We start from the raw sequence: 27,015 nt of genomic DNA on the forward strand, positions 1-27,015 counted from the left end.
TCAAATTATTACTTATCAAATTTAGTGGCTTGGTAGGAAAGTCTCTTAAAGATCCAAACTATCATTGTAGCATTAGTGCATTGCAACATTTTCTACTTTTGTTTGTTTTGGATTTCCTTCTCTCTCATCGTTTTTGTTCCATTATGTTGTTACCCTGTTCAAGATAGCACAAATGAGTGCAAAAAAAGTGTACACTGAACAACAATATAAACGCAACATGTAAAGTGTTGGTCCCATGTTTCATGTGCTGAAATAAAAGATCCCAGACATTTTCCATAAGCACAAAAAGCACGTTTCTCTGTTTACATCCCTGTTAGTGATAATTTCTCCTTTGCCAAGATAATCCATCAACCTGACAGGTGTGGCATATCAAGAAGAAGCTGTTTAAACATCGTGATCATTACACAGGTGCACCTTGTGTTGGGGACAATAACATGCCACTCTAAAATGTGCAGTTTTGTCACACAACACAATGCCACAGATGTCTTAAGTTTTGAATTGAATGCTGTTGCCAGAGAATTGAATGTTAATTTCTCTACCATAAGCTGCCTCCAACGTCGTTTTAGAGAATTTGGCAGTATGTCTGACCAGCCTCACAACCGCAGACCACGTGTAACCACACGAGCCCAGGACCTCCACATCCAGCTTCTTCACCTGCGGGATCATTTGAGACCAGCCACCCGGACAGCTGATCAAACTGTGGGTTTGCGCAACCAAATAATTTTTGCTCAAACTGTCAGAAACCTTCTCAGGGAAGCTCATCTGCGTGCCCGTCGTCCTCACCAGGGTCTTGACCTGACTGCAGTTCGGCATCTTAACCGACTTCAGTGGGTAATTGCTCACTTTCGATGGCCACTGGCACGCTGGAGAAATGTGCTCTTCACGGATGAGTCCCGGTTTAAACTGTACAGGGCAGATGGCATACAGCGTGTATGGTGTCGTGTGGGCGAGCGGTTTGCTGACGTCATGGTTGTGAACAGAGTGCCCCTTGGTGGTATGTACGACAGCATGCTCCAGTTCCCAACAAATCCAGCAACTTTGCACAGCCATTGAAGAGGAGTGGGACAACATTCCACAGGCCACAATCAACAGCCTGATCAACTTTATGAGAAGGAGATGTGTCGCGCTGCATGAGGCAAATGGTGGTCACATCATATACTTACTGGTTTTCTGATCCACATCCCTACATAAAAATGTAACCAACAGATGCATATCTGTATTCCCAGTCATGTGAAATCCATAGATTAGGGCCTATGAATGTATTTCAATTGACTGATTTCCTTATATGAACTGTAACTCAGTAAAATCTTTGAAATTGTTGCATATACTGTATATGTTTGTTCAGTGTATTTGCTTTGTGTACCATATGGGGATCTTTTTAATATCAGCATCATTACTAAGAAAAAGCTTTAAAAGTCAGTCCATCCCCAATTTTTTTTCTCAAGTTTTGGTGATGTTGCGCAGCTAGTAAAATGTTAAAACTAAACAATTGCATTATGTTCACAGGAAAACTCATGAAATACTTTTGCCACAACTTTATACAGTTTGTCTCATAGGAAACCTACAGCAATGTTGTTTGTTTTCCTTTGAGAGCATGGGGTTTTTGGGTGCTCTAGATATTTTTCATAGTTCGCTTTAAGACTTCCTACATTCTTAATATAATTTGCGTACTTACCATCCTGGTATATTTTTGGTGTGTGCCCAATTCAGGTCAAGGCAACCACATAACTGTTATGCCTTATTGATGACGCATTGAGTATCACTTCCATCTAAATTGAGGTAAACTACATAAATCATATCCGACTCTCATATTTAACCTCATCCAACAATCCTAAACATTTTCAAAACATTCCTTTATTATGAATAAAGTATTTGTATAAAAATGTGCATGCTTAAACCATGGCATTAACAGATTTCACAACTCAAGGCTACAATTCAGTTAGCCGACACAGAGACAAACTCATCTCGTAATGCAGTTCAGACGACATGAGACAAGAATGAGAAATCTTTACAACCACAAAATACGTATAATTAGAATAACTAACTAACTAACATGGTTGATCCCAACAATTTCTATTTAAATTATCTAAAATTGTTTAGTGACCATTCGTTTAGTTTTGTCCGCTTATAGGAGGCCCATTAGCTCTGTCTGTGAACATGAAAGAGCAGGCATATTTATGTTGACTGCCACGCTCTCAGTCGTCATTTGGACTCTGAGCAATATCAATGTCTCATGCTTGTTGGAACGCCCTGTCATGTGTGAATCTGACACATCCAAGTCTGCAAGTGGAATTCCTCAGTAATCCTCTATTCAGTGCTTCTCTCTTCAGATGGCATGATTGGTGTAGCTGACATACGTTGTTTTGGATGATGGCACTGTAAAGGCAAAGAATAGAGAATATGTTAGTTTCCTGGAGTGTAGTGATTCCCTCTGTACTCAATGTATTGTTTAAGTCCTTCCCTCAATGCATTACCCCATAACTGGACAGTCTTGATGAAATGTTGAGGATACTATGGCTTTCTACCATCAACCTAAACTAGTACAGTTGGCTATGTGGACTAATCACTCACAATGAAGTTACATTTTGAAATGTATTCATGTATTTATTTGAGAAATTCTCCATAATTAGGGAAAAAGGCAACAAATTAGAAAGCAGCTTAGAGGTTCAGTGAAATGAGAAACTGATGAGATATGAAATTAAATAAAGTTTTAGAGATCAAACTGTGCAGTCAGCACAATCATGATAAGTAAACAACAGGATGCTTGCCTGTATGAAACTTCTGCTAACGGAATCTGAAATGGCTTTGAAGTCTAAATCTGAGCGATGAACAGTTATGCATAATCTGTTCTCAAATTATATTCAACAAGCTGATTTCAACAACAATATTTCAGATACTGTAGCTATAGCTGAGTAACTGTGGTTTATTTTACTGTATGTAGAAAGCCTTTTACCTGTTGCCTGTGGTTGTACCTATCATATGCTACAGTGAGGGAAAAAAGTATTTGATCCCCTGCTGATTTTGTACGTTTGCCCACTGAAAACGGAATGATCAGTCTATAATTTTAATGGTAGGTTTATTTGAACAGTGAGAGACCTAATAACAACAACAAAATCCAGAAAAAGCATGTCAAAAATGTTATAAATTGATTTGCATTTTAATGAGGGAAATAAGTATTTGATCCCCTCTCAATCAGAAAGATTTCTGGCTCCCAGGTGTCTTTTATACAGGTAACGAACTGAGATTAGGAGCACACTCTTAAAGGGAGTGCTCCTAATCTCAGCTTGTTACCTGTATAAAAGACACCTGTCTACAGAAGCAATCAATCAATCAGATTCCAAACTCTCCACCATGGCCAAGACCAAAGAGCTCTCCAATGATGTCAGGGACAAGATTGTAGACCTACACAAGGCTGGAATGGGCTACAAGACCATCGCCAAGCAGCTTGGTGAGAAGGTGACAACAGTTGGTGCGATTATTCGCAAATGGAAGAAACACAAAAGACTGTCAATCTCCCTCGGCCTGGGGCTCCATGCAAGACCTCACCTCCTTAGAGTTGCAATGATCATGAGAACGGTGAGGAATCAGCCCAGAACTACACGGGAGGATCTTGTCAATGATCTCAAGGCAGCTGGGACCATAGTCACCAAGAAAACAATTGGTAACACACTACGCCGTGAAGGACTGAAATCCTGCAGCGCCCGCAAGGTCCCCCTGCTCAAGAAAGTACATATACAGGGCCGTCTGAAGTTTGCCAATGAACATCTGAATGATTCAGAGGAGAACTGGGTGAAAGTGTTTTGGTCAGATGAGACCAAAATCGAGCTCTTTGGCATCAACTCAACTCGCCGTGTTTGGAGGAGGAGGAATGCTACCTATGACCCCAAGAACACCACCCCACCGTCAAACATGGAGGTGGAAACATTATGCTTTGGGGGTGTTTTTCTGCTAAGGGAACAGGACAACTTCACCGCATCAAAGGGAGAAATGGACAGGGCCATGTACCGTCAAATCTTGGGTGAGAACCTCCTTCCCTCAGCCAGGGCATTGAAAATGGGTCGTGGATGGATATTCCAGCATGACAATGACCCAAAACAAACGGCCAAGGCAACAAAGGAGTGGCTCAAGAAGAAAGCACATTAAGGTCCTGGAGTGGCCTAGCCAGTCTCCAGACCTTAATCCCATAGAAAATCTGTGGAGGGAGCTGAAGGTTCGAGTTGCCAAACGTCAGCCTCGAAACCTTAATGACTTGGAGAAGATCTGCAAAGAGGAGTGGAACAGAATCCCTCCAGAGATGTGTGCAAGCCTGGTGGCCAACTACAATAAACGTCTGACCTCTGTGATTGCCAACAAGGGTTTTGCCACCAAGTACTAAGTCATGTTTTGCATATGGGTCAAATACTTATTTCCCTCATTAAAATGCAAATTTATGTATAACATTTTTTTGTTGTTATTCTGTCTCTCACTGTTCAAATAAACCTACCATTAAAATTATAGACTGATCATGTCTTTGTCAGTGGGCAAACGTACAAAATCAGCAGGGGATCAAATACTTTTTTCCCTCACTGTATACTCCGCACAAAAATAAACATATTGGTGAAAAAAACGGGGGCAGTGTTGCGAAGTGAGGGGATCACGTCTTTATACTCACTGCTGGCATCCATGCCCTCGCAGAAAACGGGGGCAGTGTTGCGAAGTGAGGGGATCACGTCTTTATACTCACTGCTGGCATCCATGCCCTCACAGAAAACGGGGGCAGTGTTGCGAAGTGAGGGGATCACGTCTTTATACTCACTGCTGGCATCCATGCCCTCGCAGATTTCGGTCTGCACCTCTCCGTTGGGTCGCTCGGAGGCCAGCTGGGACAGCTTGCTGGTCATGGTGGCGATGGTGACGATGGCCTTGAAGCTGCGGTTGCGCTTGGGGACATTCTGCTCCGGGTGGAAGATGATGATGTAGACCTTGGGCATGTAGAGCATCCCCAGAGAGACGCAGGCGCTCAGGCTAAGGGAGACGGTCAGCGTGGCTGTCTGGATGTACATCTGACGAGACAGAGAGAGAGAGAGAGAGAGAGAGAGAGAGATAAGTGAATGAGTCTGAGGTGCTTCAAAGAGAGTCCTGGGGAGAGGAACCTGTGATCCCTGACACAACACACTTAGAAAAAACGGTTCCAAAAGGGTTATTCGGCTGCCCTCGTAGAACCCTTTTTGGTTCCAGGTAGAACCCTTTTGGGTTCCACGTAGAACCCTCTTTGGAAAGGGCTCTTCACAGAACCCCAAAAGGTTCTACCTGGATCCAAAAAGGGTTATTCAAAGGGTTCTCCTATGGGGACAGCCAAAGAACCCTTTTAGGTTCTAGATAGCACCTTTTTTCTAAGAGCAGATTTAATTTGTATTTTGGCACATGCTCTTTTCTGAGGACACTTATTGTCAGTGAGCTCATAATAGTGAGGTCTATTGAACATACTGGGATCAAACTCAAACCACCAGTACACAACCTAGTTGCTGTTCACTTGTCATGCACAGTGTGTTCCAACCTAGTATCACGGATTATTGTGAAATAGACACAAAATGCTTATTGGATTTGTTTTTTTCTTCGTGTTCAGTACACAACTTTGTATTCAGTGCATTCCAATCACAGATAAAGAGAGTAGGTTACTTAAGACAGAAATGATAGGCCAGAGGTTGGTCGGGGAGGATGGGTAGGCATATAATGCAACCTTCTATCAACGCAAACGTTGCGTGTTAGAATCACATCATGGACAACTTTAGCATTTTAGCTACTTAGCTAGCATGTTAGCTAACCCTCACCCTAAACTAACCCTTTTACTACTTAGCTAGCATGTTACCTAACCTTAACCCCTAACCATAACCCCTAAACCTAACCCCTAACCTTACCCCTAGTTTAGCTAACATTAGCCACTTAGCTAACCTAGCTAATATTAGCCACAGCAAATTGGAATTTGTGTAATGTACAAAAATATGTTATGAAGAATGAAAATCGAAATGTGTTTAGAAGAAAATAGTGTAATACACACAAAAAAGTGTGCTTGTTTTTCGTGTGCCTGTCACACATTTTAAATAAGTAATTTGTGTCTATTTCACAATAATCTGTGATAGTGTGTTGGTGTGTTCACGTGGAACATTCAAACTTGCAGTACACTATTCAGGTTTCTTATAACCACTTAAAACAAACCCATTCCAACCACTGACAACCCAGGTGAGGTACCCCGACCGTCATGTACACACTTCTACTCTTCTCCCACCTGTTGTGCATAACCAGGCATTATAATTTCATGTTTCATTGACTACTTTCCAATGTTACAGTCCCCCCCCCCCCCCTCCCCCCGGCAAGGTCTGAGCAAGGGCCCCTTAGCTGTTAACTTCCTACAATTATGTACATGTTGCCATGGGGCAAAGAGAAAAGTGTGCAGTTGTATAGCTAATATCATGCTATTCCACACATTCTGCCAAGAGGCTGAGAGAAAATAACCGCTGACGTGAGCACACCTGCTTAGACACCGCCTGAGTAGTCATAGCAAAAGCGTTTAGAAACTTCAACACAATTAATGGCGCTCTCATTGAGCGGTAAACTGACAGTGAGAATTCTCAGAGGGTATTTGCTCAGCCATATCTGTACATTTAGTATGGTAGAGAATGAAGAGGAACTGGCAACAGGTGGCACATCTCCCTTGAGTCTGAACAATACATTTACATTTTAGTCATTTAGCAGATGTTCTTATCCAGAGCGACTTACAGTTAGTGAGTGCATACATTTTTCATCCTGGCCCCCGTGGGAATCAACCCCACAACCCTGGCATTGCAAGCGCCATGCTCTACCAACTGAGCTACAGTGGAAGCCATTCCATCATAAATCAAGGTATCGTTCTGAAAATGTATGGTAGACGTTCAAGCATAAAGCCATTTAGAGGGCCTCTAGACAAACATCTAGGAATTATTTATATTGTGAGAGCAAAGCTTATATGACACACTCTCTGTCGGGCATGGATTTCAAGGTCAGCCATATTGGTTCACAAACATAAAGCCACTTATAAAGGTGATATTATTATCTTGTGGCTCAAACCCCTTAAGGTTATCTTAAAGGCCCAGTGCAGTCAAAAACACGATTTTCCTTTGTTATATATATATCTTTCCACACTATGAGGTTGGAACAACACTGAAATTGTGGAAATGATGATAATGCCATTTTAGTGTAAGAGCTATTTGAAAAGACCGCCTGAAATTTCAGCGTGTTTTTGTGGGATGGAGTTTTGGCCCGCCTGGTGTTTCTAGTTAATAGACCAATAAGAAAGAGTTCCAAAGTGTGGCTGCAGAGTGTTTTCCAGTGGGTCTCCAGTTAGGGCTGGTGGCAAGTCCTAGTTTGAACCAGTTCAGCAGCATCTTTAGATCTATAATAAGAGTGAAGGGGTCGGTTTCCAAAGGCAAGAACTGAGGAACAATCACCCTCGCTTTTAGGTCAGCCAGGAATCTGGGGCATGAAGCTCAGTGACATTTATCACCTGAACCTGCTGAGGTGGCTATGGCAGAGATAGGAGAGAATGACTAATAAACACATCACAAGCACATGGTCATATGCACACTGTTTGGAATAGTAGTGTGGGGGAGGGGTTAGCAGGAGTCTAATTGAATGTACCAGTAGGTAGAGATATACACTGAACAAAAATTTAAATGCAACATGTAAGGTGTTGGTCCCATGTTTCATGAGCTGAAATAAAAGATCCCCGGAATTTTCCATAAGCACAAAAAGCTTATTTCTCTAAAAGTTTGTGCACAAATTTGTTTACATCCCTGTTAGTGAGCATTTCTCCTTTGCCAAGATAATCCATCCACTTGAAAGGTGTGGCATATCAAGATTAAGCTGACTAAACAGAATGATCATTACACAGGTGCACCTTGTGCTGGGGACAATAAAAGGTCACTCTAAAATGTGCAGTTTTGTCACACACAACAATGCCACAGATAGCTCACGTTTTGAGGGAGTGTGCAATTGGCGTGCTGACTGCAGTAATGTCCACCAGGTATCTGTGACCAACAGATGCATATCTGTATTCCCAGTCATGTGAAATCCATAGTTTGGGCCTAATTAATTTATTTCAATTGACTGATTTCCTTATATAAACTGTAATTTTGAAATTGTTGCATGTTGCATTCATATTTTTGCTCAGTTTGGTATGAGGATGAGATTTGCTTTTGACATTATACTAGACTTCAGTCTTCTGCTGTAAAAAAACATTATGTTTTATTACTTCCCTATCATAGTCTATCAAAGTATTTACCTCTTAAAACCTCTTAAGGATCGGATCCTTTTTTTCACTTTTCGCCTAAAATGACATACCAAATCTAACTGCCTGTAGCTCAGGACCTGAAGCAAGGATATGCATATTATTGATACCATTTGAAAGGAAACACTTTGAAGTTTGTGGAAATGTGAAATTAATGTAGGAAAATATAACACATTAGATCTGGTAAAAGATAATACAAACAAAAAAACATGCGTTTTCTATTATTTATTTTGTTCCATCATCTTTGAAATGCAATAGAAAGGCCACAATATAATATTGCAGTTTATGTGCAATGTAGATTTTGGCCACTAGATGGAAGCAGTGTGTGTGCAAAGATTCAGATTGATCCAGTGAAGCTTTGCAATACTGGACTATTTTGTATCAAGTCTGCCCAAATGTGCCAAATTGGTCAATTGATACATTTTCAAGTACATAACTATAGAGAACTATAGGATTCTATTGCTGAATCCTCCTCCTCCTCCCCCTCCCTCCTCCTTCTTTGTGGATGACTTCGTCAACCATTTTGAAAAGAAGGTTGACGACATCCGATCCTCATTTATTAAGTCAAATGACACCGCTGGTCCTGCTCACACTGCCCTACCCTATGCTTTGACTTCTTTCTCCCCTCTCTCTCCAGATGAAATCTTGCGACTTGTGACTTCCGGCCGCCCGACAACCTGCCCGCTTGACCCTATCCCCTCCTCTCTTCTCCAGACCATTTCTGGAGACATTCTCCCTTACCTCACCTCGCTCATCAACTCATCCTTGACCACTGGCTATGTCCCTTCCGTCTTCAAGAGAGCGAGAGTTGCACCCCTTCTCAAAAAACCTACACTCGATCCCTCCGATGTCAACAACTACAGACCAGTATCCCTTCTTTCTTTTCTCTCCAAAACTCTTGAGCGTGCCGTCTTTAGCCAACTCTCTTGCTATCTCTCTCAGAATGACCTTCTTGACCTTCAGTCAGGTTTCAAGACTGGTCATTCAACTGAGACTGCTCTTCTCTGTGTCACGGAGGCTCTCCGCACTGCTAAAGCTAATTCTCTCTCCTCTGCTCTCATCCTTCTAGACCTATCTGCTGCCTTTGATACTGTGAACCATCAGATCCTCCTCTCCATCCTCTCCGAGTTGGGCAACTCCGACGCAGCTCACTCTTGGATTGCGTCCTACCTCACAGGTCGCTCCTACCAGGTGGCGTGGCGAGAATCTGTCTCCGCACCACATGCTCTCACGACTGGTGTCCCCCAGGGCTCAGTTCTAGGCCCTCTCCTATTCTCTCTATACACCAAGTCACTTGGCTCTGTCATATCCTCACATGGTCTCTCCTATCATTGCTACGCAGACGACACACAATTAATCTTCTCCTTTCCCCCTTCTTATAACCAGGTGGCAAATCGCATCTCTGCATGTCTGGCAGACATATCAGTGTGGATGACAGATCACCACCTCAAGCTGAACCTCGACAAGACGGAGCTGCTCTTCCTCCCGGGGAAGGACTGCCTGCTCCATGATCTCGCCATCACGGTTGACAACTCTGTTGTGTCCTCCTCCCAGAGTGCAAAGAACCTTGGCGTGACCCTGGACCACACCCTGTCGTTCTCCGCTAACATCAAAGCGGTGACCCAATCCTGTAGGTTCATGCTCTACAACATTCGCAGAGTAAAACCCTACCTTACACAGGAAGTGGCACAGGTCCTAATCCAGGCACTTGTCATCTCCCGTCTGGATTACTGCAACACGCTGTTGGCTGGGCTCCCTGCCTGTGCCATTAACCCCCTACAACTAATCCAGAACGCTGCAGCCCGTCTGGTGTTCAACCTTCCCAAGTTCTCTCATGTCACCCCGATCCTCCGCACACTCCACTGGCTTCCAGTTGAAGCCTGCATCTGCTACAAGACCATGGTGCTTGCCTACGGAGCTGTGAGGGGAACGGCACCTCCGTACCTTCAGGCTCTGATCAGTCCCTACACCCAAACGAGGGCATTGCGTTCATCCATCTCTGGCCTGCTGGCCCCCCTGCGGAAGCACAGTTCCCACTCAGCCCAGTCAAAACTGTTCGCTGCTCTGGCACCCCATTGGTGGAACAAGCTCCCTCACGACGCCAGGACAGCGGAGTCACTCACCACCTTCCGGAGACACTTGAAACCCCACCTCTTTAAGGAATACCTGGGATAGGATAAAAGTAATCCTTCTACCCTCCCCCTACCCCACCCCCCCAAAAAAAAAATATATATATATATTGTAAAGTGGTTGTCCCACTGGCTATCATAAGGTGAATGCACCAATTTGTAAGTCGCTCTGGATAAGAGCTTCTGCTAAATGACGAAAATGAAATGAACATACAAAAATGATATGGTAATACAAAATGTAAGTTTACACACTCCCAGGAATGTCATACATGATGGATCATTAGCTTATACACTAACTTTCACACATCTAGATGGCCGGGCAGGGTGGGTGAAGAGCCAGAGACAGCAGGGGTTCAAACTGTAGAACCCAGTTCCTACATTTGAATATAAAAATTGATTTTATCAAACAAAACTATGCTACATGTTATCTCTGGTACCCTTAGGATGACAAGTCAGAGCAAGATTACTGAATGTAAGTAAATAATTTACCTCCAGAGGTGAATGTATCAAACAGTTGCCATGCTAAGTTTTTTGTTGTTGTGCAATCTCCTCAAACAATAGCATGGTATGTTTTTCACTGTAATAGCTACTGTAAATTGGACAGTGCAGTTAGATTAACAATAATTTAAGCTTTCTGCCCATATAAAACATGTCTATGTCCTGGAAAGTTTGCTGTTACTTACAACAGTCATTTCTGAAGATTATTATAATTATTTATTTCATGTGATTAGTGATTCATTTACGTCTGTCCCTCATTTTAATGTCAACCCTGTTAAGTGAACTGAACTCTCAATTTAATATGGTGTTTCAATATTTAGTTCAAAATAAAAATTGAACATCTAATAGTCAAATCATCGTGTAAAAGCAGGTGAGCTGGTTCTACTATTTTTGGGCATTTTCTGGTGTTTTGTTGTGAAAAACTGAGCTGGTCGAGCATAACACGTTTAAAAAAAAAAAAAAAAAAAAATATTTTTTACCTTTATTTAACCAGGTAAGCCAGTGCGACCTGGCCAAGATAAAGCAAAGCAGTGCGATAAAAACAACAACACAGTTACATATGGGGTAAAACAAAACATAAAGTCAAAAATACAACAGAAAATATATATACAGTGTGTGCAAATGTAGCAAGTTATGGAGGTAAGGCAATAAATAGGTTATAGTGCAAAATAATTACAATTAGTATTAACACTGTAATGATAGATGTGCAAGAGATGATGTGCAAATAGAGATACTGAGGTGTAAATGAGCAATATAAATAACAATATAGGGATGAGGTAGTTGGGTGGGCTAATTTCAGATGGGCTGTGTACTGGTGCAGTGATCGGTAAGGTGCTCTGACAACTGATGCTTAAAGTTAGTGAGGGAGATAAGTGTCTCCAGCTTCAGAGATTTTTGCAATTTGTTCCAGTCATTGGCAGCAGAGAACTGGAAGGAATGGCGGCCAAAGGAGGTGTTGGCTTTGGGGATGACCAGTGACATATACCTGCTGGAGCGCATACTACGGGTGGGTGTTGCTATCGTGACCAATGAGCTAAAATAAGGCGGGGATTTGCCTAGAAGTGATTTATAGATGGCCTGGAGCCAGTGGGTTTGGCGACACGTCAACCTTGTTACCCATAGATAGACAGGCTAGAAATGTTGTAATAATATAATAAAATAAATGTGAATATTGCATTCAATTGCCCCTCCCTGTTGCACACAATAAGCTTCCATTCCCTATCACAAGGGGATTCATGGATGATTTAATTAGTTGGAGGGCCGTTCAAGTGGATTTATCCCAGATGTGGTAAATCCCCACTTCCTACTTGGTACGAACGCACCATAACACTGCTAACCATCCACTGTAGAGCTGTATAATATCACTCATTGGAAGCACAAGACCTAGCATATTGTGGAGCATTGTATGATGTATAGTTTTTGTTTCAATCAATAAAAACTAAGAAAAAAAAAATAACAACAGCCTTGTGCCCAATCTTGGGCATTAGATTTATTTCATTATTGAATTAAGCTGGAGAGAGGCACTTACTATAGTACATACTATAGTATATATTTTTTACCTCTTGCGATGGGATAACAATTTTGTTATGAAGTTGAACATGTGCTCTTTATGAAAGAATTAGGTGAAATCCAAAGTAATTTTTTCAGCATCACAATTTAAATTATATCACTGCCAAAGTTTTGTCTTGGTGGCCAACAAAAATTACCTGTACTGATCAATACTTAATCCTTAAGAGTCTAGTGACGCACCCACGCGGAAGTCTAATTATCATAATAAAACAATACCCCATCAAAATCTGTCAGTTTAAACTAGAGATATCAGTTTTTTTTTGCATGGGCTGCATCTCAATCCATTACTGTCACGCCCTGGCTCTGGGGACTATGTTATGTTGAGCCAGGGTGTGTAAGTCTATGTTTAATTTTCTATGTTGGTCTGAGTGACTCCCAATCAGAGGCAACGAGTGTCAGCTGGGTGTCTCTGATTGGGAGCCATATTTAACTGTTTGTCTTGCACTTTGTGTTTTGTGGTTTCTTGTTCCTTTTGGTTTGTGTATCGAAGGACTTCACGTTTCGTTCTTTGTTTTGATCGTGTGATCTAGTCAATAAATATAAATATGTTCACCCGCAACGCTGCGCCTTGGTCCTCTCTGTTCGACGAGCGTGACAGAAGAAACCACCTTAACCAGACCAAGCAGCGTGTTCAGGAGCCATCGCTGGCAGATCTCCGTGGCAACCTCGACTGGATCAAGCAGCGTGACGAGGAGAGAGGATGGACGTGGGAGGAGATGATTGCGAGTCTGGCAAGAGGGAGGAGAGACCCCCAGGAAATTTTTAGGGGGGGGCTCACGACGTCGGGCCAGCAGGTGTACGGGTTAGAGCGGTGCAAAGCGTTGGCAGAGAAGGCCGCCAGGTTAGGGGGGCCACTGGGCACAGAGGAGAGGGAAAGTGTGGAGGCACGGCGAGAGGTACTGGGGTGTGTTACCAGTCCGGTCCGGCCCGTTCCTGATCCCTGCGTGGGGCCAGTGGTGTGTGTCCCCAGTACGGTCCGGCCTGTTCCTGCCATTCCCACCACGTCAGTGGTGCGCGTCGTCAGCCCAGCCCGGCCTGTTCCTGCCATTCCCACCAAGTCAGTGGTGCGCGTCGTCAGCCCGGCCCGGCCTGTTCCTGCCATTCCCACCAAGTCAGTGGTGCGCGTCGTCAGCCCAGCCCGGCCTGTTCCTGCCATTCCCACCAAGTCAGTGGTGTGCGTCGACAGCCCAGCCCGGCCTGTTCCTGCTCCACGCACAAAGCCTACGGTGTGCGTCGACAGCCCAGCCCGGCCCGTTCCTGCTCTCCGCACCAAGTCTGTGGTGCGTGTCGCCAGCCCAGTCCGGCCCATCCAAGCTTCCCGCACCAAGCCAGTGGTGTGCGTCGTCAGTCCGGCACGGCCCGTTCCTGCTCTCCGCACCAAGTCTGTGGTGCGCGTCGCCAGCCCAGTCCGGCCCATCCAAGCTTCCCGCACCAAGCCAGTGGTGTGCGTCGTCAGCCCGGTCCGGCTCATTCCTGCTCCCCGCACCAAGTCAGGGGTGCGCTTCGTCAGCCCGGTCCGGCCCGTTCCTCCTCCACGCATCAAGCCAGGGGTGTGCGTCGTCAGTCCAGCACAACCCGTGCCTGGGTCATGTCCGGAGCCGGATCCGCCGCCGAGGCGGAGTGCCCACCCGGTCCCTCCCCTGTTGTGGTTGTTTGGCGCGGCCGGAGTCCGCGCCTTTGGGGGGGGGTACTGTCACGCCCTGGCTCTGGGGACTATGTTATGTTGAGCCAGGGTGTGTAAGTCTATGTTTAATTTTCTATGTTGGTCTGAGTGACTCCCAATCAGAGGCAACGAGTGTCAGCTGGGTGTCTCTGATTGGGAGCCATATTTAACTGTTTGTCTTGCACTTTGTGTTTTGTGGTTTCTTGTTCCTTTTGGTTTGTGTATCGAAGGACTTCACGTTTCGTTCTTTGTTTTGATCGTGTGATCTAGTCAATAAATATAAATATGTTCACCCGCAACGCTGCGCCTTGGTCCTCTCTGTTCGACGAGCGTGACAATTACATCCGTCTATGTCGGTCTTCTGCATCTGCTGTGGAAGGTGGCCAAGCTACAGCGGTGTTTATCAGACCATGAGACATCCGGAAAATCGGTCTTCCCACAAAAACATTTGTAGCATCTGAACGGTTTGGACTACAAACTAATATGACACTCTATGGAAAGGTTAGACTCCCCCTCACTCAATGGTGTCCTCTATTTTGCTCAATGATCCCCCACAAGTGTCACAGTAACCAGGTACTAGTGTAAAAAATGAATGGCAGTATGGAGGTAGTTTTGTGCCAACAAAAAAAAGGGGTTAAATATGTGTCCAAAAAAACACAAACATTTAGATCTCCTAGATACAGTATAGGAAAGACACTTCAAACCTTATTCCTTATGATTTATTTTTTGACTGTCTTGTTTTGCCATTTATGAATGTGTTATTCAATGCGTTTCTATGGGCCAAACTCAATATTTCAATGCTTTTATTTGATCAAAAACATTGGCTCCTAAAAAATTCAAAATCAAATAGCTAAATTATCCTTGGCATCTTAAAACAATTCCATATGTTAGCTTAGTAGACCCCCCCAAGCTTTAAAGCTTGAGTGACTTTCAGTTTTCTGTGATATGATATGTGTACACTATAACAAATATATGATGTGTTTTGCTCCTTTCACTCCTATCAATTTATTTTTCTTGCTTTTTCCAAAGTCTCTGAATGTGCGGATTAGCTTCGGTCCACTGCATATCGTTCTCATACTTGTCGAAAGTCAATACGAAGCACATTGTTATTGTCACCGTCCATAGCAATTATTTAAGCTCCAGTTTCATTTTCACTGAAAAGACAGGTTGCCCTGAGTCAAATGAGAGAGAACATATTATTCGTTTTCACTGAGAAGAATTGAAAGAGTTGAAACTTTACTTTCAGCAAATGTGCTCTTTCTCACAAGTTTGAGGACAAAACACAAGGAATACTAATGCCAAACATGACAGCTTATAATTAAATTATCATATTTTGGCATTGCTATACTTCATAGGGCTTTGAAGAATTTCCCAGCGTAATGTCAATTCAATGATAATGGGTTTGTTGGTTCAGTATCATGCTCAACCAAACTCAGTAGCCTGGTGGTTAGAGTGCACGCTCTGAGACAGGAAGGTTGGGTGTTCGATCGGTCAAGTCGTACCAAGGATTCTAAAACTGGGACTCGATGCCTCTCTGCCTGGCACTAAGCATTAAGAAGATGGATTGGGTGTAAGGCCCTACGACAGACTAGCTTTCTGTCCAGGGTGTGTACTTGTACATCAAGCTTCGTCATGCTACAGAATCAGGAGATGTATTTCCAGCAATTCTACACATTTTGCCACGGGGCGTAGAGACATTTCTGCAATTTTATAACACATTTCATGCAATTCTACTCATTTTTCCATGGGGCAGAGAATTTGTTTAGCAGTTTTAAAGTGAATTTCCTGCAATTCCACTCATTTTGCCATGGGGTGGAGAATTTATTTGGGCTGTTTTACAGCTAATTTCCTGCGATTCTACACATTTGTTACTGATATCTGAGTAAGAGTGACTAACAAAATCAATGGGGGCCCCCTGGAGGTCAGGGCCCCTTAGCACGTGCCCTTCATGCCCGGTCGGTATTCGGCCATGGTTACTACACATTTAGATAACTGGCTAGAATAATTTACCAATCTAAAAATTGTTAGCTGACATGGCTAATTGAGTGACAAGAGAAAAACTGCACAACCAGATATAGAACTTGCACCTTGTGTATTCAACTATTCTAACTCTCAACAGTAAGTTGAGACCGCGACTGAGTTCCTCCCTCTTCGGGGAGCCCTAGCAGCCGGGAGCCCTAAGCGACCGCTTATGTCGCTTATGCCTGGAGACGGCCCTGGAATAAGCCTAAGTCAAGGTTTCCCAAACTCGGTCCTGGTGCCTCCCATTGGTGCACGTTTTGGTTTTTGCCCTAGCACTCCACAGCTGATTCAAATCATCAACTCATCATCAAGCTTTGATTATTTTAATCAGCTGTGTAGTGCTAGGGTAAAAACCAAAACGTGCAACCCTGGGAGCCCCCAGGACCGAGTTTGGGAAACCCTGGACTAAGTCATACACACACTGTATAAATGATGTGTAGTAAAGTAATGCTGAGATGTGACGATAAATGCACCCCTTACAACATGTGAATATGGAAATTGAGGCGACAGCATCAGCTCAAAACAAAATGATCATATGAGGGATTAACAACCAGTAGGGTGCAACCATGAAACCATTAGTGGGTGCAAAAATGACAAATACTAGACAGGTGGCAATCTCAGCAAGGGAACGTGCACACACCCCATACAAGAGTATTACCTTTGTGACGAGAGTGGAAGTAAGAAGCATCTCTTTCTAAACTGACAGAGCTGGGGCATTTATCCAGCTATTAAACAGCTTGATCTGATCAATGGGGAAGACTGTTAATCAGTGGAGTAATGGTCATGTGCTATATTAGAATGACTTTATATTTTCTCCAGGGACACAGTTCACACAGATGTCTTCTTATGAACATTAAGCCATGTGTGTCAGTAAATGATAATTTGAATAGGATTTATTTGATATTACTGCCAGAGAATGATAGGATGCTCCCTCGGGACAGTGTAACCTAAGGGACATTGATTAAGCATTTTCTGAAATATGAATAGGCTACAATGCTCCTCCTTTTTTCCTATTCCACAATTAAAGGGTTAGATGTGTGTGGTGTTTGCAGTCCTCTAAGAAAGTGATGCCGGTAGAGGTGATTTTTCAAAGGGCCAGTAAGGCAAGTAATTCTCTAAAGATTAATACCGTAAAATCCTAGACCGTTTAAGACCTGGACATCTACTCTTGAGACAAAATCATAAACTATCAATCTATTGGTAAGTTTCATACATCCTGTCTAGAGCTACAGCAAGGATGTGCAAGATGCTAGTAATTGAAACAATGTTTCAGGAGGGGTGATATTTCATTCATAAGTAGACTTACAATTGAATTCTGAATTATTCTGGACATACAACAGAATTCCAGTCATTCATTGATTTTTGTTTTATGCACTATATCATGCTATTAGCATATGTTTACACTACATATAGGTGGGATTGGTGCATAAATTCCTAAAGAAGGGGTGACAAAAAAGTAAATACCTTTAGCCATAGCTGTGTTTCTTATTTCAGAGCTAAGCAGACACAACATATCACTCTGAATAATAAACAAGATCAAGGTGTTTGTCAGGTTTCTCATAGTCTCAGTAAACAACCCAGTCTTTGTTCACCACAGATTAGACACAATTCCCTATAGCTTGAAAAAACAACAACATTGACATATAATACTGGCTCAATATAAGAGACTAGCATCATATTTTATTTGTAGAATAAGGTCCTTTGCAAACCTGATTTACAAAGCTACCATTTCAGTCATCCTGTTTTATTCTACGACAAAGTTTCACCGAGCCCAAATCATGTTTCAATCATTAAAAGAAGAAAAGCTGTCCTTGAACTAATACTATATTAGATAATACTATAATGCAATCTTTCTTGTCTTGTTAAACCCATAATATGGCTCTCACCTGCAGTAGCCAGCAACTCCCCTGTTCTTCCCACTTTGCCCAATTGGTAAAAGACTCTGATACTACTTTCACAAAGTCTTCACGGTATGTTGCCTGTAAAAACAATTGTTTATATGATCCCCTTTTACCTAATACAGAAACAGTAGGAGGGAGGTTGGTCCTAGCTAATGTTAACCACCTATCTAACGTTAGTTACAACGAATTGAATTTGTTATGAAGAAAATGGTGTACTGGACACGAATGAGTTATGAAGAAAATCGTGTGGTGGACACACATTTCTTTTGGGGGTGTGCCTGTCACGAATTTCTAACAAGTCATTTCATGATTATCTGTGATAGTGTGTTATTCATATACTGTATAAAGACAAGTTGGCAAAAAGTTGGCAGCAAACCTTGGTTTGAAAGGTGTATGTCACGCCCTGGCTCTGGGGACACTGTTATGTTGAGCCAGGGTGTGTAGATTTCTGTGTTGTAGTTCTAGTTGTTTCATTTCTATGTTGGCCAGTGTGGTTCTCAATCAGAGGCAACGAGTGTCAGCTGTGGCTTGTTGTCTCTGATTGGGAACCACATTTAAACAGGCTGTTTTCCCACAGTAGTTGTGGGATCTTGTTCTAGTTGGTTTGTGTTAGACCGTGGACTGTCACGTTATCGTTTTGTTGTTTTGGTCGTGTAATCACTAAATAAAGAGTATGTTCGTCTTCAACGCTGCGCCTTGGTCCTCCTCTGTTCCCGACGATCGTGACAGTGTATGAGAAACTTATGACCAAGAACCACCTGCAATTCTGTAACTTCAGGCAGTGCTAAAAACCTTGTCACCAACAGTGTCATGTCCAATTACTTTAATTGGTTGTGTGACATGATGTTCAATAGATGTTTTTTCTCTCTCTGAAAAAAGTGAGATGATCTCATAAATATCTCAATACTCTTAAGCTTGTGTTTTTTTTTTAAGGCCGCAACCAGGGTTTGAGGTTTAGTGAGGTCCGGAAGGCCCCCCGACAATACATTTTTAGAAAGTTAAAGCATATTTACTGCATTTCTATACAATAATAATATATATATTTAATAATATTTGGAGAACAGCAGAAATGACCCCAGCCATTATCACCTTGGCTGCTGTAGGTTCATTCACTTCAGTCAGTCTACAAACACATAGCCTATTAGCTATGCAATTGTAATGTTATACTCCTGAAAGGGGTAAATATGAGAAATGATTCATACTGAATTTATGAATTCATAGAATGATTCATAGCTTTAGTGACTGTTCAGTCAGTTGTAATGATGAATTGCATAGCATCATCAACATCATCTAATTTACATAAATATATATTTTCAGAAATTACATAGCGTTCACATTTGAATTCCTAGGCATTACTAATCAAGCTCTGCGCAAACAGACATCAATGGAAAACACAGATGATCGTATTATCAGATTCACATGAATTATTAGAATATTACTTACGATTCTGTATTAATATCATTGATGTAGTGGTAAAAAAAAAAAAGGTGGGTAATGGGTAAACTATAAACTCCAGTGGGCGATCGAGATAAGACGAACAACCACCAATATAAACGAAAAGGTATGACCATTTTAGAACTGTATTGTTTGCATTTTGATTGCATTTTAATGGAGGCCTAGGCCATGGCGAGATGTTCATATTGAAACATATATTCTTTTTTTAAAGTTCCTAACCTGTTTGATAAGATTAGTACAGATTTTCTCAGGGGACCCCATATAGGGCCCCAACCCCAAGTTTGGAAACCACTGTACTAACCAATCTCTCTGCTTGCTTCCTCTCTCTGTCTCCTCTGCTTCCTCCAGCATGCATTGCAGCCTGCCTCAGCCTCACCACTGAGAGCCACATTACTGTCTGTCTCAGTAGCCTATTCACTGTAAAGCAAAGTTATTATGAGAACTTAGTGGGCTATTTTTTGCTCCTGCTGAGGTAGTCTCAGTTTAACGTTTGCTTCTTACTTAATCTTTCTAGTAATACAGTGAGGGAAAAAAGAATTTGAACCCCTGCTCATTTTGTACGTTTGCCCACTGACAAAGACATGATCAGTCTATAATTTTAATGGTAGGTTTATTTGAACAGTGAGAGACAGAATAACAACAAAAAAATCCAGAGAAACGCATGTCAAAAATGTTATAAATTGATTTGCATTTTAATGAGGGAAATAAGTATTTGACCCCTCTGCAAAACATGACTTAGTACTTGGTGGCAAAACCCTTGTCGGCAATCACAGAGGTCAGACGTTTCTTGTAGTTGGCCACCAGGTTTGCACACATCTCAGGAGGGATTTTGTTCCACTCCTCTTTGCAGATTTCTCCAAGTCATTAAGGTTTCGAGGCTGACGTTTGGCAACTCGAACCTTCAGATCCCTCCACAGATTTTCTATGGGATTAAGGTCTGGAGACTGGCTAGGCCACTCCAGGACCTTAATGTGCTTCTTCTTGAGCAACTCCTTTGTTGCCTTGGCCGTGTGTTTTGGGTCATTGTCATGCTGAAATACCCATCCACGACCCATTTTCAATGCCCTGTCTGAGGGAAGGAGGTTCTCACCCAAGATTTGACGGTACATGGCCCCGTCCATCGTCCCTTTCATGTGGTGAAGTTGTCCTGTCCCCTTAGCAGAAAAACACCCCCAAAGCATAATGTTTCCACCTCCATGTTTGACGGTGGGGATGGTGTTCTTGGGGTCTTAGGCACATTCCTCCTCCTTCAAACATGGCGAGTTGAGTTGATGCCAAAGAGCTCGATTTTGGTCTCATCTGACCACAACACTTTCACCCAGTTCTCCTCTGAATCATTCAGTTGTTCATTGGCAAACTTCAGACAGCCCTGTATATGTGCTTTCTTGAGCAGGGGGACCTTGCGGGCGCTGCAGGATTTCAGTCCTTCACGGCGTAGTGTGTTACCAATTGTTTTCGTGGTGACTATGGGCCCAGCTGCCTTGAGATCATTGACAAGATCCTCCCGTGTAGTTCTGGGCTGATTCCTCACCGTTCTCATGATCATTGCAACTCCACGAGGTGAGGTCTTGAATGGAGCCCCAGGCCGAGGGAGATTGACAGTTATTTTGTGTTTCTTCCATTTGCGAATAATCGCACCAACTGTTGTCACCTTCTCACCAAGCTGCTTGGCGATGGTCTTGTAGCCCATTCCAGCCTTGTGTAGGTCTACAATCTTGTCCCTGACATCCTTGGAGAGCTCTATGGTCTTGGCCATGGTGGAGAGTTTGGAATCTGATTGATTGATTGCTTCTGTGGACAGGTGTCTTTTATACAGGTAACAAGCTGAGATTAGGAGCACTCCCTTGAAGAGTGTGCTCCTAATGTCAGCTCGTTACCTGTATAAAAGACACCTGTGAGCCAGAAATCTTTCTGATTGAGAGGGGGTCAAATACTTATTTCCCTCATTAAAATGCAAATCAATTTATAACATTTTTGACATGCGTTTTTCTGGATTATTTTGTTTTTTTTCTGTCTCTCACTGTTCAAATAAACCTACCATTAAAATTATAGACTGATCATTTCTTTGTCAGTGGGCAAACGTACAAAATCAGCAGGGGATCAAATACTTTTTTCCCTCACTGTATCTATAAGCGACTATTTACCAGTTGTGCACTCATTCTCCGAGAGTCGGTTTGTTTGGGGGATGTCTGTAGACAAGGCAGTAGTCGCGGGATGGTTTTAAAATTGCCTTTGTCCGGCATCTCGCACACACACTCTCAGCAGCATCTCTAGTTGACTACTTTAGCCGACTCCGAGCTGGGGTAGTTCGTTTCACGTCTCAGGCTCTTGGCCTTTGCCGCAAGAAGACGGAATTAGCCGTTAGAGAGAGTGGTGAATGTGCTGCTAAAAAGGCAAATCTGGGAGGCAAATCCTGGGGACGCAGGTGAACATAACAAACAAACCACTGTTCATGATTCCACTCGTTCGCAGAGGCAAGCGCGATTAGAACTCAGTCAGGTCAAGAGTATAAGCGTTCTGACCTTTGATCAACGGTGGGAGCAATATTAATTTTCTTTATTGTGTACTATATACAGTATATTTTTAAAAATATTGTAAAAAATAAAAAAATACAGGTCCGGACCTCGGTGTCCTCTGATGTGGTTATGGCCCTGACCACAGTCTACTACTGCACCTCACTCCGTGCAGACTGCAACCAGCTCTACCAATAAAGATACAATGATGAGGTATATTCACCATCTGTCAAAACAGTAATGGGTACGCTTACAGATGTAAGAGACTTAAAAAATGATAACTAGTTTTGATGATTTATTTGGTCCCCATTGAATTGCTCTCATGGGGTATAGTCTATATAATAAGCTTACCATTGAACAGTAAGGATTGTAAACCATTTGTATCTTACATTAAATTGGAAGAACATTACACAAATTGATTAGGACTACGTATAGCTTGGCTAGTAAAGACCTTCTATAACGCAATCATAGTTTGCAATACTTGTGACTTATGTAAGCCAATGTTCAGCTATCAAATGCCTGGCCACATCTACTCAAAGCCGTCATTTCCTAAATGTTCCAGTCACACTTTTAATGAGGAAACATAGAGGTCTACACTTTCTGAATGCATTGGAGGCTGTTTGTGTAAAGTAAAAACACAAAATATGCTACATTACTGTCATGGTTTCTGTGTTAATTATTAGAAAATGTCTTAATTGTTGCAGACCACCCATTGTTTCACACCATCCAACAACTGTAACGAAGTGAGAAGAGATTCCTAACGCACCAGAACTGTACTAATGAGATATGGTCCAAAAATAGTGGGGGAAGAAAACAAAGCCTTTCTTCGCTAAACCAGATGCTCCACTCAGTGTCTCAATTTAATAGACTGATGCAGCTTCCAGTAGAAAACTTCAATGGAAAAATCACTCTTTGAATTCATCCATCCTTACTATATACTGCAACCTATGAAATCATTTGAAATTGTCCAGTTTGCTACAGTATTTGGACCAATTGAACGTTTTGTATTGCCATGGGTTTTGCTGGATCATGATGTGTGGTATGACACTGACTGAAAATGTGCATTGTAATCCCATGGGAAGATAAAATAGGCAATATGAAGATTGAGGTAGAGGTTCCTCAGCTTATTCACAGATACCATGCTTTCCAAGTGTGACTGATGACCTATGTACATCCCGGAAAATCATATGCAGCATTCTAATGGTGAAAATTGTTGAGAACAACCATATCATTAGCAATTTAATTTTCACATGTCATTACATGGCCAACATTCAGTGCCGAGAACTGAAGTGATGGTACTTAATTAAGTTGATTGGCTAGTAAACAGCAGGGGTCAAAATAATTACTGACCTTAAAGGGTGATACAACATGACACTGACCACAGACTCTGTCCATTGCCTACCACCTCTATCAACAAAGAGCCTCTGAGGTTCACAACATATTAGCCAAATGAGAGATGAATTCCGCACAATGGATTACAGACAATTACACTGTAGACAACACATGTTGTGTTCCCATTAGTCATAGAACTGATGAGGATTACAACTGTCTGATGACAAGCCAAACCTCACACCTGAGCCAGCACTTCATATTAAAGACCACATCTACGCATCAGTAAGCCATCCTTTTCTGTCTAATCAAGAGCTAAGAACCCCCACTAGCTCCTGGCTCAACAGCAACTAGTCTCACTACAGCAAGGATCTCTAGGTAAAAGTAAAATAATCATATTCAGTTTTACATTTTATCAGATCGCATCTTATTCCCTTCTGTATGAGGTGCAGGCGCCAGTCAATGCATACAGAATAAGATGAACAGCATATCTGACTATGTTACATAGCCTAGACATGTAGGCCTACAGTTGATATACAGTGAGGGAAAAAAGTATTTGATCCCCTGCTGATTTTGTACGTTTGCCCACTGACAAGGAAATGATCGGTCTATAATTTAAATGGTAGGTTTATTTGAACAGTGAGAGACAGAATAACAACAAAGAAAATCCAGAAAAACGCATGTCAAAAATGTTATAAATTGATTTGCATTTTAATGAGGGAAATAAGTATTTGACCCCCTCTCAATCAGAAAGATTTCTGGCTCACAGGTGTCTTTTATACAGGTAACGAGCTGAGATTAGGAGCACACTCTTAAAGGGAGTGCTCCTAATCTCAGTTTGTTACCTGTATAAAATACACTTGTCCACAGAAGCAATCAATCAATCAGATTCCAAACTCTCTACCATGGCCAAGACCAAAGAGCTCTCCAAGGATGTCAGGGACAAGATTGTAGACCTACACAAGGCTGGAATGGGCTACAAGACCATCGCCAAGCAGCTTGGTGAGAAGGTGACAACAGTTGGTGTGATTATTCACAAATGGAAGAAACACAAAATAACTGTCAATCTCCCTCGGCCTGGGGCTCCATGCAATATCTCACCTCGTGGAGTTGCAATGATCATGAGAACGGTGAGGAATCAGCGCAGAACTACATGGGAGGATCTTGTCAATGATCTCAAAGCAGCTGGGACCATAGTCACCAAGAAAACAATTGGTAACACACTACGCCGTGAAGGACTGAAATCCTGCTCCGCCCGCAAGGTCCCCCTGCTCAAGAAAGGAAATATACAGGCCCGTCTGAAGTTTGCCAATGAACATCTGAATGATTCAGAGGAGAACTGGGTGAAAGTGTTATGGTCAGATATCAAAATCGGGGTCTTTGGCATCAACTCAACTCGCCGTGTTTGGAGGAGGAGGAATGCTGCCTATGACCCCAAGAACACCATCCCCACCGTCAAACATGGAGGTGGAAACATTATGCTTTGGGGGGGGGGGGGTTTCTGCTAAGGGGACAGGACAACTTCACTGCATCAAAGGGATGATGGAGAGGGCCATGTACGTCAAATCTTGGGTGAGAACCTCCTTCCCTCAGACAGGGCATTGAAAATGGGTCGTGGATAGGTATTCCAGCATGACAATGACCCAAAACACACGGCCAAGGCAACAAAGGAGTGGCTCAAGAAGAAGCACATTAAGGTCCTGGAGTGGCCTAGCCAGTCTCCAGACCTTAATCCCATAGAAAATCTGTGGAGGGAGCTGAAGGTTCGAGTTGCCAAACGTCAGCCTCGAAACCTTAATGACTTGGAGAAGATCTGCAAAGAGGAGTGGGACAAAATCCCTCCTGAGATGTGTGCAAACCTGGTGGCCAACTACAAGAAACGTCTGACCTCTGTGGTTGCCAACAAGGGTTTTGCCACCAAGTACTAAGTCATGTTTGGCAGAGGGTTCAAATACTTATTTCCCTCATTAAAATGCAAATCTATTTATAACATTTTTGACATGCGTTTTTCTGGATTTTTGTTGTTGTTATTCTGTCTCTCACTGTTCAAATAAACCTACCATTACAATTATAGACTGATCATGTCTTTGTCAGTGGGCAAACAAAAAAAACTAAATCAGCAGGGGATCAAATACTTTTGTCCCTCACTGTAGGTGTATCAAATTCAATCACACAATCAAAACACACTCACCCTTTCTGCTGACTGTGCCGTCCCAAAGAAGATAGGTATAAAAGCTAACCAAATTATACACGTAGTATACATAGTAAATCCAATAGGCTTAGCCTCGTTGAAGGTCTCTGGCACTCCCCTGGTCTTGATGGCGTAAACAGTGCATGTGACCATCAAGAGAATACTGTATCCAAGCGAGCAGATGAGTGAGAGGTCTGAGATGTCACACTTGAGCACCCCACGGGCGTTCTCAGGGTCCTGTGTGCGCTGCTCGCCATAGTCCACCACCATGTGCGACGGGTCGGCGGTGAACCACACAAAAACACCCAGTAACTGAACTGAGATCAGGCTGAAGGTTATGACCAGCTGGGAGGCCGGGGAGATGAACCGCGGTGCTGTCACAGCCTTCTTGCCCTGCTCGAAGATGCGGTGGATGCGGTTTGTTTTGGTAAGCAGAGCTGCATAGCTGAAACACATCCCCAGGCCCAGGAAGATGCGCCTCATGGAGCAAACGGCAACGTCAGGGGCTGCGATCATGGGGAAGGTGATAGCATAGCACAGGAAGATACCTGTGAGCAAAACATAGCTCATCTCCCGGCCCGAGGCTCGGACAATGGGAGTGTCGTGGTAGCGCACAAAGGTGATGATGACGAAGGTGGTAACCAGAATGCCCAGGACAGAGATGAAGACTGGCACCACTGCCCAGGGTGAGTGCCACTCCAGCTTGATGATGGGGATAGGTTGGCACCCAGTGCGGTTCTTGTCAGGTCGTTGCTCATAAGGGCACAGCTCGCAAATGAACTCACTGGCCTGGAAGTGGTAGCCCTCACAGCGCTCGCAGTGCCAGCAACATGGTACTCCCTTCACCACCTTCTTTCTCTCACCCATCTTGCAGGGCAGGCTGCACACAGAGGCGGGCACAGAGGGGTCTCCACTGGTCCACTGCATGGCATCCATCTGAGTGGGGCAGAACATGTGTTACATTGATCTTAGAAATGGCCAAGAACTAAAAGAAGATGACTCATTAACATCGACTTGATTTATCAACATCATCATCATCATCGTCCCGTGTGGCTCAGTTGGTAGAGCATGGCACTTGCAATGCCAGGGTTGTGGGTTATATTCCCATGGGGGACCAGTATGAAAATGAAAGTATGAAAATGTGAGCACTCGCTACTCGCTCTGGATAAGAGCATCTACTAAATGTCTACAAATGTGTTTTTTTTTATTGTCATCGTCATTAAATTTCAAATCATATTTTTTCAACTTTGGCAAATTAGTTAAATTGATTGTATGACAGTTATTTGATAGGTATTGTGGAAAATGAGTCCCCATGGATATTAATGTGATTTATTAACAAGTAACATTATTAAGACTTGCATACAATAACAAGACAAAGCAGTTACCTAACATTTATGGAAATGGTAGCAACGCCATTCGTCCTTACATTTAGGTGTAGCTGGT

General features: G+C 42.9%; 1 protein-coding gene across 1 annotated transcript in view; it reads right to left on the reverse strand.

The window, feature by feature from the left end:
- Positions 1-2,326: 2,326 nt before the first annotated feature.
- The window catches only part of LOC311135373 (metabotropic glutamate receptor 8-like), a gene marked incomplete at both ends in the record, with an annotated part of 298,164 nt that continues 273,475 nt past the window's right edge, over positions 2,327-27,015 (reverse strand). The window contains 3 exons of the mRNA XM_084169312.1: positions 2,327-2,376; positions 4,796-5,042; positions 25,573-26,508. Of these exons, the coding sequence (XP_084025438.1) occupies positions 2,327-2,376; positions 4,796-5,042; positions 25,573-26,508 (1,233 nt within the window). The remainder of the gene's footprint in view (positions 2,377-4,795; positions 5,043-25,572; positions 26,509-27,015) is intronic.

The sequence above is a fragment of the Coregonus lavaretus genome (assembly GCF_964263955.1).
Source record: "Coregonus lavaretus genome assembly, chromosome: 9".
In the NCBI taxonomy this organism is placed as follows: domain Eukaryota; kingdom Metazoa; phylum Chordata; class Actinopteri; order Salmoniformes; family Salmonidae; genus Coregonus; species Coregonus lavaretus.